This window comes from Oncorhynchus clarkii, chromosome 25 (assembly GCF_045791955.1).
Source record: "Oncorhynchus clarkii lewisi isolate Uvic-CL-2024 chromosome 25, UVic_Ocla_1.0, whole genome shotgun sequence".
In the NCBI taxonomy this organism is placed as follows: domain Eukaryota; kingdom Metazoa; phylum Chordata; class Actinopteri; order Salmoniformes; family Salmonidae; genus Oncorhynchus; species Oncorhynchus clarkii.
The window spans coordinates 14,398,612-14,410,395 of record NC_092171.1 but is presented as its reverse complement, the minus strand read 5'-3'; the positions used below and the strand labels follow the sequence as shown (position 1 = coordinate 14,410,395).

The 11,784-nt window shown below is 45.2% G+C and overlaps 1 protein-coding gene across 1 annotated transcript in view; it reads left to right on the top strand.

The window, feature by feature from the left end:
- The window catches only part of LOC139383828 (AT-rich interactive domain-containing protein 1B-like), a 225,264-nt gene that overhangs the window by 60,224 nt on the left and 153,256 nt on the right, over window positions 1-11,784 (top strand). The window contains exon 4 of the mRNA XM_071128404.1: window positions 3,935-4,057. Coding sequence (XP_070984505.1) covers window positions 3,935-4,057 — 123 coding nt within the window. The remainder of the gene's footprint in view (window positions 1-3,934; window positions 4,058-11,784) is intronic.

Genomic DNA, 11,784 nt, shown 5'->3' with positions numbered 1-11,784 from the left:
GGGTGTGCAGGGGGAATAGGTGGTCTGTTGTATGGTAATTTGCTAAAAAGCCCATTTGACATTTGCTCAGTACATTGTTTTCATTGAGGAAATGTACAAGTCTGTTGTTAATGATAATGCAGAGGATTTCCCCAAGGTTACTGTTGACGTATATCCCACGGTAGTTATTGGGGTCAAATTTGTCTCTACTTTTGTGGATTGGGGTGATTAGTCCTTGGTTCCAAATATTGGGCAAGATGCCAGAGTTAAGGATGATGTTAAAGAGTTTTAGTATAGCCAATTGGAATTTGTTGTCTGTATATTTGATCATTTCATTAAGGATACCATCAACACCACAGGCCTTTTTGGGTTGGAGGGTTTTTATTTTGTCCTGTAGCTCATTCAAGATAATTGGAGAATCCAGTGGGTTCTGGTAGTCTTTAATAGTTGATTCTAAGATTTGTATTTGATCATGTATATGTTTTAGCTCTTTATTCTTTGTTATAGAGCCAAAAAGATTGGAGAAGTGGTTTAACCATACATCTCCATTTTGGATAGATAATTATTTGTGTTGTTGTTTGTTTAGTGTTTTCCAATTTTCCCAGAAGTGGTTAGAGTCTATGGATTCTTCAATTACATTGAGCTGATTTCTGACGTTCTGTTCCTTCTTTTTCCGTACTGTATTTCTGTATTGTTTTAGTGATTCACCATAGTGAAGGCGTAGGTTTTCCGGGTCTCTATGTTTTTGGTTGGACAGGTTTCTCAATTTCTTTCTTAGATTTTTGCATTCCTCATCAAACCATTTGTCATTATTGCTAATTTTCTTCGGTTTTCTATTTGAGATTTTTAGATTTGATAGGGAAGCTGTGAGGTCAAATATACTGTTAAGATTTTCTACTGCCAAGTTTACACCTTCACTATTACAGTGGAACGTTTACCCAGGAAATTGTCTAAAAAGGATTGAATTTGTTGTTGCCTAATTGTTTTTTGGTAGGTTTCCAAACTGCATTCCTTTCATCTATATAATTTCTTAATGTTACTCAGTTCCTTTGGCTTTGATGCCTCATGATTCAGTATTGCTCTGTTCAAGTAGACTGTGATTTTGCTGTGGTCTGATAGGGGTGTCAGTGGGTTGACTGTGAACGCTCTGAGAGACTCTGGGTTGAGATCAGTGATAAAGTAGTCTACAGTACTACTGCCAAGAGATGAGCTATAAGTGTACCTACCATAGGAGTCCTTTCGAAGCCTTCCATTGACTATGTACATACCCAGCGTGCGACAGAGCTGCAGGAGTTGTGGCCCGTTTTTGTTGGTTATGTTGTCATAGTTGTGCCTAGGGGGGCATATGTGGGAGGGACTGCTGTCACCTGCAGGCAGGTGTTTGTCCCCCTGTGTGCTGAGGGTGTCAGGTTCTTGTCCGGTTCTGGCATTTAGGTCGCCACAGACTAGTACATGTCCCTGGACCTGGAAATGATTGATTTCCCCCTCCAGGATGGAGAAGCTGTCTTCATTAAAGTATGGGGATTCTAGTGGGGGGATATAGGTAGCACAATGGAGGACATTTTTCTCTGTTGAGATAATTTCCTTTTGAATTTCTAGCCTAATGTAAAATGTTCCTGTTTTGATTAATTCAATGGAGTGGTTAGGTCTGCTCTATACCAAATTAGCATACCCCCTGAGTCCCTTCCCTGTTTCACACCTGGTAGTTTGGTGGATGGGACTACCAGCTCTCTGTAACCTAGAGGGCAACCAGTGGGTCCGTCTCCTCTATACCAGGTTTCTTGCAGATTGACCATGTCTGTATTTCCGATTTCTTTGGTGAAGTCCGGGTTCCTGCTCTTTAGGCCAAAGGCAGATGACCTCAGGCCTTGGATATTCCAGGATGATACAGTGAAGCCTTTGTGTTCCATAAAGTGTCCAATGTTGTTGGTCGTGTGGTTTGGCCTCAGGCCAGTAAGTGTGAGCAGAGCCTGCTGAGCATCTGGTACATGGCTTGGCTTGGGCTAGTGTAAGAGTGGGGGTTGGGCCTGTTTGCCCGCTCACTACCTGAGCGTATGTGTGACTTCCATGCCGAGGCTCTCTTTGTGGGGGTGGGGTGCATGGGGTGGGCAGGAGGGGCATCGGTCTGATCTGATCTCTCTCTCTGTCCCTCTCTCTCTCTCTCTGTCTCTGTCTCTGTCTCTGTCTCTGTCTCTGTCTCTGTCTCTCTGTCTCTGTCTCTCTCTGTCTCTCTCTCTGTGTCTCTCACATTTCTGCCTAAGTAAATAATTGACTAGTCTTTGCAGTGTCTCTCCTGTTTTCAATTAAGTTAATGTAATGATGCGTGTGTGCCCGTGTCCATCTGTCTATCTGCCAGTGTGTACACTAGTGGAGTGGTGAGTGTGTGCCCGTGTCCGTCTGTCTATCTGCCAGTGTGTACACTAGTGGAGTGGTGAGTGTGTGCCCGTGTCCGTCCGTCTGTCTATCTGCCAGTGTGTACACTAGTGGAGTGGTGAGTGTGGCCAGAACTGTCTGCATTACATACTTTTCAAGTGGATGACTTCCCCTGTCTTCGTCTCTGTTTACTTTGGGAAGTGCTGTGTGTTTGTGTAAGGAACATTGCTGTGTGTTTTTACAGGGAAAACAGCTGTATATTTGTGTAAGGGGCGTCATGCTAAATGAAGGGTTGCCTCTGGTGTGTGATGTAATACAGCTGTAGGTTGGCATGGTGCCACTGTAGAGTAGAGTGTACCCTGGTGCCCTGCCTAGTGCACTGTCCAGGGAGGCTCTATGTCATTAGGCTTCACCACCATAGTACTAAATATAGAACCACGTCTCTTTGTTTGGGAGTACTCAGCCTCGCTGCTGTTGTAGTGAATGACCTCCTGAGGTTATTCAGAGCCACTTAAGTCATGTCAAGAGATTGTACAGACGATGTGTTTGTGGTGTCCGTGATTGTGATGCCAGCAGAGAGAGAGGTAATCCTGTACCCCGGATAGAAGCATCCTTCCATTGTCCTGGTGGCTGTCTGATAACTGAACACCATGTAGGAGGATCTGACTACTCAATGAAAGGAACTAAATTAGAAACATTACCTTTTTATCTCTGGAAAGTAAATTGGTTTACAGACCTAATATGGTTGTGATTATAGTTAAGAGAAAACAATTTGCGGGAAAGGATAAAGGTGTGTTTCTCAAGATATCAGATTTGGTGGAATAGACTACTGTTGATGGGGTGTTTTGGTGTATGCGTTTGTGTGACAATAGATTCACCCACGCTTGTGTGTCCACCAGTAGGTGGTTTATTGTCGCGTATTGGGTTGTAGTGTGTGTGTGTGTGTGTGTGTGTGTTCGTCTACACTCTGTGGATGTGCTGCAGTAGTGTTGCTAGGCTGTCATGTCTCCCATGCTAAACAGTGTGTCCAGCAGCACTCAATTAAAACCTAATTACAGTCTGGTATTACTGTCCTGTATTTACTTCTATCTATCTGGTCCACTGCCTGACTGGAGGACACTCAGCTCCACTCTGCCTGTATACCTAACACACACACACACACACACACACCACACACACACACACACACACACACACACACACACACACACATACACACACTGTACCTGAGGTTTCAGAGCTTGACAGGCATTCAAGCCTCCTTCACAGCTGGTCAAAACATGGAGGGAGGCTAGCTCACTTTAATTCATCATGTGCAAAGCTGCTGTTAGAGCTCTGCTCCATTCATCAGACCCCTGCCCCCTGAGACACACAGTCTAATGCATGATGTCATTTTCTGTCAATCCCTCCCTCCCCCATCATTTTTTCTCTCTATATACTCTATTCCACTCATTCTCATTCTCTCTCTCTTCTCTCTTTCTGCTTTCTCTCGCTCTCTCTCTCTCTCTTGCTCTATCTTGCTCTCTCTCTTTCTTTGTCTTTCTCTCTCTCTCTCTCTTTGTCTTTCTCTCTCTCTCTCCAGGAGGCTCCGCAGGAGAGCTACAGAGGCAGCACCAGGAGTCAGCAGCATGTCCCAGGGAATTCTGGGAAGGCCAACCTTGAGGACATGGGTCTGATCCCGCAGGACCGCCCCTCCAGCCTCCCGGTGAGTGACAGCTCTCCCAGCCAATCCCCACCATTACTAAAGTATAGGAGTGTCACTTTAAAAAAACGTCACCTTATTTGAGTGCGTAAAATATGTAGTAGACAAATACAAACTGTATTTGTGTTTAATGAAAGAAACAGAGGGGGAAGAGAAAAGCAGTGCACACTGCAACCCTTTCCCTTCCCTTTCTCTTCCCTCCGCTTCCTCTGTGCTCCCTGAGCTGTCAGTGCACGATTGGTGGAGAGCTCTGTCACTCAGGGTGGGATCAGAGCTACGCTCTTCAATCAAACAATCCGATTCCCTTTAGGCTCCTCTTCCCCCTCAGTCTCTGAGGGCAGACCTAGATTTCACTGCCCATTTCAGATCTAATGCCCACATTAACACTACACCACTCTGTTGTGCTTGCACTGCCTACATAAGTAGATTGTTAGAGTGGAGAGGAGAAGAGGAGAGGACTTGAGGGGCGAGAAGCAGAGAGAAGAAAAGAGGTAGGGAGAAGTGGAGAGGAGAGGAAGGGAGAGGAGGGGAGAGCAGAGGAACTGGGAGGATGGGAGGGAGAAGCGGAGAGGAGAGGAAGGGAGCGCAGAGGAAAGGGGAGGAGAGGAGCAGGGAGAAGCGGAGAGGAAGGGAGAGGAGAGAACAGGTGTACTAGGGTAATATTCTGAGCTGGATCCTGCCCTTTACACTCATTTGATTTAATTACAATGAGCCTTGTCAGTGCAATAGTCTCTCAGCTAGTCAAGACGGAGGAGGTAGTTCAACACAGGCACCATCAGACTCACATTCCTTTCTCTCTTCCTCTCCTTCATTTACTCTGTATTTCGGTCCCTATCATCTCCCGCTTTTCTCTCAGTCTCTCCCTTTTAACCGTCTCCCTCTTTACGGAAGTGTAACCCTCTGCGGTCTCTGTCTGTCACATGCTGCCTGTTTTACCTCTCTCTCTCTCTCTCTCTCTCTCTCTCTCTCTCTCTATCACCCTCCTTTCTTTCTCTCCGATCCAATATCTCGCTGCCATTCCCTAGCTCTCTCAACATCGTCCCTCTCTTCCTCTCTCTTTAAGCATTCCCCCTCTCCCTCCCTCTCCTCTCAATGTCTCTGAACCTCCATCATGAAAGTTTTTTTTGTAACTGAGAGATTGCGTTGATGTGTCAGTGTGTTCCCAGAGTGTCTCAGCTCAGCCTTCACTACACTACCAGGCACATCACATCAGTTCACATTATGTTGCTTTAATCCCAGCATCGCCTCAGAGCAATTTCTGGACTATTTCCAACCATAGAAACAGATAGACTAGATGTTAATCTGCAGGGATGTTTGGCAGGTGTATTTTGTTTCTAGAACGCCCATGCGTTGGTTTTCTCTTTGTGTGTGTGTGTGTGTGTGTGTGTGTGTGTGTGTGTGTGTGTGTGTGTGTGTGTGTGTGTGTGTGTGTGTGTGTGTGTGTGTGTGTGTGTGTGTGTGTGTGTGTCAGGAAGCAGCCAGAACCGTTTTCTTTCACCTGTCTGATGTTGGGTCTGAAGCTCCTGTCATCTCCCCACTGGGGGAACCGAGGGTTGGGGAACTCTACTATGACTGTGATATGTGGTTGTCCCACCCAGGTGTCTTTACATGAAAGCACTAACTGCAAGTCACTCAAATGGAAATAGTAATGGAACGGTCCTGTTATTGTTTCTGATTGTGCTGTAATGTGTGCGTGTGCGTGTGTGTGTGTGCGTGCGCATCTACTCAAGCCTGGACACTTATTCACTTTTAGCCTAACTTTTAGCTTCACTTTTAGCAGTGGTGTTGGGTTGATCTCTACCTTGTGAGAGCAGCTTCCAGCCCTGACACCTGAGGCTGTGCTCCAGTGAAGCCTGTTCCTCTCGTCTAGTCTGAGCTTTCACACGCTGCCTACTGTAGCCTTGCCGTTCCAGTCAGTACATGTTGCCCTGCTCTCTCCTCTCCTCCCCTGACAGCCAGTCAAGCAGTCAGCCTGCTCTGTTCTGTTTCCATGACAGGGAGTGGAGGGGGAACCATGTGGAAAGAGTGGGAGAGAGAGAGAGGGGGGGAGAAGTGAGGCAAAATGGACTCAGACACCTTTGAATTACAAGTTGTATGAAATGTGTAGATTTTAGGTGTAATGTTTTTTCCAAACCCTAGATAATGTGAGTAACACACAACTCCGACCTTTCACATTCCTCACATACATGGTGGTGTGATGCTCCAACTGCGGTGGTCTCAGCCAGACTTTCATGAAACTAAAGAGAAAAATAGAATGACCACTCCCCCCCCCCCCTTCTCCTCTGTTTTTCCCACTGCTGCCTGGGTCATGATTGACAGGGCGCAGCTGGGGAGGCCGATACCCCCGCTCCTTAAACACACACTTCACACGCACACACACTTCACACACACACACACACACTCCCCCTCAGTCTGTGTGTGTGTGTGTGTGTGTGTGTGTGTGTGTGTGTGTGTGTGTGTGTGTGTGTGTGTGTGTGTGTGTGTGTGTGTGTGTGTGTGTGTGTGTGTGTGTGTGTGTGGCACCAGTCCTCCCACCCATGGTGTGTGTATGTGTGTGAGAGGAACATGCCATGCATGCTCCTTATGTTCTCCCTGTGTTCTCTTCAGAGCTGTAATGTCACAGAGGGGTTAGGGCTCTGCACTGTGGCCTACTCAACCCCACTGCATGCTGGGAAGGGAGGTAAAGGGGGTGAGGGAGGAAGGGACAGAGAAGGAGGTTGAGAGAGGCTCAGAGAGGCTCAGAGATAGGGGGGGGGGGACTAGTGCATCATACTGTATCCAGCTACCCAGTTAGACTGCTCCTCTGCTGCCTACTCTTAGTCTACTGTGAAATACTGTACAAGGGTTAGAAGTGAAACACTGCGGTTTGTGTATTACACACACAGTATTTTCCTATGATCAATATTCTGTCAAGTGAATTTTGCTGAACTCATGCAGACCTATTTTCTGTTTTGGGCACACACATGGCTGCTGTCGCACACTTTGTACCCAAGTCTTGCTCCAGGCCAGACATGTGAACCTAGCTTTACTTAAAAGGCACCCTGACTGACTTGCTTCTGAAGGGTTACTACTTGAGCTTGTTTAGCAGCGTTTAGCTTGGCGTCAGTCCCTCTACATCAATGATTCATTGGGAAGCAGACTCATGTCCTGGCTCTGTATAGAGTAGGATAGCAGGCATGACCAGAGGCTGTAGCAATTCTCACAAAATAGGATGTTATGAAAGGGACTCTCCATTCTCTAGTTGGAGTCTGTGTGGGATTAGCTGCTGTGGATCTTTTAGAAGTATGCAGTGTGCTGTTCTTCTAGAACAGTGGTTCTTAACCTGGTTGGAGTTACTGAACCCCACCAGTTTCATATGTACATTCACCGAACCCTTCTTAATTGGAAAAATAAAATGTGATTTTTTCAAATTCAAAACATAGGTATATATTTTACTGGTGCACAAAATGAACCGTGCATCAACATCACTGTGTTCAAAGAACAAAATCATCAAAACATGATTTTCACACAAAAACAAAATAATTAATATTTACTGCAAATCAGTGTGACTTCTGCTGTTGCCTTTCAGAGACCAGTTCAGAAATGCGCGGCTTCACCTTGGCAAGTGCCACTCTCATGTCATTTTCGCAACAAAGTCTGTTCCTTTTCTTCGTTTTTATGTCCAGCATCCTCGAAAAGGATTGCTCGCAAAGATATGTTGTAGCAAACGGTATGAAAATCTCCAGAGCTTTCTTAGCAATAACAGGGTACGTAACCATTTGTTGACACCAAAACGTTGAAAGCGTTTATTGTTCTGAAGAGTTGCTGTTGAACCTGGCTCTACTGAATTTCAATGATTTCACCGAGGTATTCATCATTGACTTCTGTTGTCTCAACACTAAACGTGAACGGCTGTCTCACCCATGCTGGATATGACTCTCTTGTAGGGAAGTATCCGTCGAGAGACTTTGCAAGCTCATCTAAGTGTGTGGCAATTGCTTGCTTCAGTTCCGCGGGTACAGAAATGTCTCCGATTCCAGATACATCTTCGATCTTACTTACACAGTCGTCCAGCAGGGGAAAGTTTGCGAAGTTATCGTTCTCTGTTCGTCGTTTCCAATAACGGTAGCTTTTTTTTGAAAAGTCTTCAGGTTTTCCTCCGCTTCGATGATGTTGACTCCACCGCCCTGCATCTTTTGATTGAGATGATTGAGAGCTGCGAAGATATCGGCCATGTACGCTAAAATGAGAATGAACTCAGAATTTTTGAAGCAATCTGCATGACAATGTTGGTGCTCTTGCAAAAACAGGGCTAATTCCACACGCACGGCAAAAACCCGATTCAGCACCTGTCCCCGGGATAACCACCGAACGTTAGAATGGTACAGAAGTACCTCAAATTCAGAGCCCATTTCTTTACACAGCTCACTGAAGATGCGGTGCCTCAGAGCACTAGTTCTCACATAGTTCACGCATTCCACTACAATTTGTAATACTTCTGCCAGTTTTGGAGGCAAGGTTTTTGTTGCCAACGCATGCCTGTGCAGAATACAATGCGTAACAATGATGTGTGGTGCATCGTCTTTCACTAGCGCACCAAAACCAGACTTTCTTCCCAGCATGACTGATGCTCCGTCCGAACAAACTGCAGAAACCATATCCCATGAAAGATTGTTGTCTTTGAAGAAGTCATCCACAAGTTTCTTCACATCGGCTGCCTTAGTTGTTGTTGTAAGAGGCTTACAAAATAAAAAAAATCTTCCTTTTTTACGTCGTCTTTCACATAGCGCACGAATACAGCAAGCTGGCTTAGATTGGAAACGTCTGTGGTCTCGTCGAGTTGAAGGCTGAATTTTGCCGGGCTTGAAATCAGATCTGCAACTACTTGAGCCAAGATGTCTTTGCTCATGTCCTCTATTCTGTCGCTGATGGTGTCATTTGAAAGAGGAATTTGGGATAACTTAACTTCAGCCTCTTTTCCCAGCATGATATTCGCCATCTTCAACACAGCTGGTTTTATGAGTGTTTCACCAATGGTGTGTGGTTTGCCCTGCTTTGCTGATCAGGTAAGCAATTTCGTACGATGCTGTGAGGATCGGTTTGTTGATGGGTACAAAGCCGAGAACAGGCAGAGTAGCCTTTTCATCGAATCTGTCTCTCTTCACCTTGAATTCAGCGAGTGTTGTGTTCTTGTATTTTCCATCTCCATGCAGCTTAAGGAAGTGTTCTCTTAGTTTTGCCGGTGCTAGACTAGAATTGCTCAACTTGGCATTGCAAATCATGCAGTTAGGACGCTGACTCCCATCACGTTCCGTTATACATGTGAATCCATATTGTACATATTCGTCCGACCACTTTCTTTTTTTTTCTCGACATAGTAAGTATGAAGGGATTAAAATATTAAGAAATTAATCACAAGACGTACCATCACGACAGTCACAAGTCGACTACTGAGCGCACCAAATTCCCTGCAGCACAGATAGGCCAAGCGATGTAGCGTGATCACCTGCAGCCAATGATGGCCAAGCGGGGCGGGGCGTGTCATCACGAATCATATGAGTGGGATGTGTGTCTTGACCTCCGGCCGAACCCCTGAGACTGACTCACCGAACCCCAGGGGGGTTCACTCAAGCATCAGTTGTGGGGTGACTGGTTTCCACAGTGTGGTATTCCTTGCTCAGCCCAACTCACAAACCAACATAGTTCCATAGAAACTGTGCAGGTGCTGTTGGGCTGTGTGTGTGTGTGTCAGGGGTTCCTTTAGGAAAATGTGGCGCAGGACACCCGCAGCATTTTAATTTGCCCGGACATTTGAGGAATTGTCCGGACCCATATTCATTGGGTGGGTAACCTGATTAGAGCGCCCACCGACGGCGCTCAGAATGACCTAAATCACATTTAAATTATGGTAATTCATAGTAACAGAACATGCAAGTTGAGGATGCAACTATGTGCAGTCTTTCTTACCAAATTCGGTTGCGCACTTTGACGTTAGAATAACTGTCCACATGTACTTTCCCTCAGCCCACAAGATGAGTAATGAACAGCAAAATCACTAGCCTATGTCAATGCACTATCTTCATAGTAGAAAAGTTGACCTGTTCTATTGGTCAGCTTGTCGAGAAAGAAATAGCCTGTTCCAAACAGACTCTGGGACAGTTGTGGGACGATAGAGCCCACATTCATACAACCAGTAGGCCTAGGCAAAAACAGATATATATATATATATATATTTTAAGCAATGTGTCTGAAGCAACAGAGTTAGCTTAACGTTTAGCTTAAACTGTTGATAAACGATTATTCTTTCACATTATACGCGCAGCAATGCGCACAAGGCAGTAGGCTACACGCAAATGTTCGTTCCATAATACAATGAATGGGAAAACACTCTTGTCGAAGCGCACCGAACATGCGAGCGGTTTCATGTGACAGAGATGAAAATATCCGTTAGAAATGTAGAAAGAGGGGAGCTGTAATATGCAACAACTAACATGGGTTGCTAGTATGACTAGGATTGTGCCTTTGGCTACTGGACAACGAAAGAAAGTTTATATAAAATAATTTCCTACACGGATATCGTCTGATTTTGGCTAGGCTACTTTGAAGCAAGGTAATATGTGGTAAAACGTTCAGGGGTTTCAAACAATTAAGTATAGGGTTTCAAAGCTCAATGCAAAGTGGTGTGTGACGCGCGGATGAAGTCTGCCTTCCTTTGCCTATGCGTTTGCTGTTCGAGATGCTGTAACTCTTAAACTGTCTGACAGATTTTCCGCTCATATCTGAATGTGGTACGTGTCTGATAAATAAGTAATGTAAAGAAATTACTGTACACACTTGCCAATTGAATTCCATGAAATTATGCAAATTCATATATAGACCGATAAGCATGACCAGTCAAATGTATTTCCTTCGACTGGTATTTCTGACCATGAGTAGGCTAAAAAGCATGATTTCACAATGGGAATTTTTATTTTACTCCTGGACAATTTTTATTTATCGGGTTTTTTTATCCGCCAAAAGCAGATAAACCCTGGTGTTTGTGTGCGTGTGTAAGTTAATTAAGTGTGTGTGCAACAAGTTTCCCTTCGACGTATTATGGATGAACTCTATTTTCCACGAATTAATTCTGCGTGGTTACAGGGATAATTCCTCGTAGTTACTGAGTTAAAACAGAAACAACTCAAAGGGTTAAGTTTAGTTATTCATTCTGAGTGGATAAGGTTAGGGTCATGGTTTGGGAAAGGCTTAAAATAAAATAATTCTAAAAGATGCGCTATTACCATCAAGTATCATCAAGTATTCTCACGGCTTGCTGGAGTATTGTGAACTGTGGTAGCCTAGTGGTCTAAGCAGCACGCTCTGAGCAGCACCAGTTCAGTGCTGGGCACTCATTTATGTTGCTGAAGGCATATATCAACATTCAGGGGACCTTTTTGGAAATCACTGACTATTTATAGTGGTGTGTATGTGTGTGTGTGTGTGTGTGTGTGTGTGTGTGTGTGTGTGTGTGTGTGTGTGTGTGTGTGTGTGTGTGTGTGTGTGTGTGTGTGTGTGTGTGTGTGTGTGTGTGTGTGTGTGTGTGTGTGTGTGTGTGTGTGTGTGTGTGTGTGTGTGTGTGTGTGTGTGTGTGTGTGTGTGTGTGTGTGCACGCGCGCACTCGCAACAGGAAGCAGCAGAGCGTCAGTCCAGGTCAGGGGTGAGCCTGTTCAGCTGTGGAGGAAGACTGTAAACTCAGGACCTATCCCCTTCCC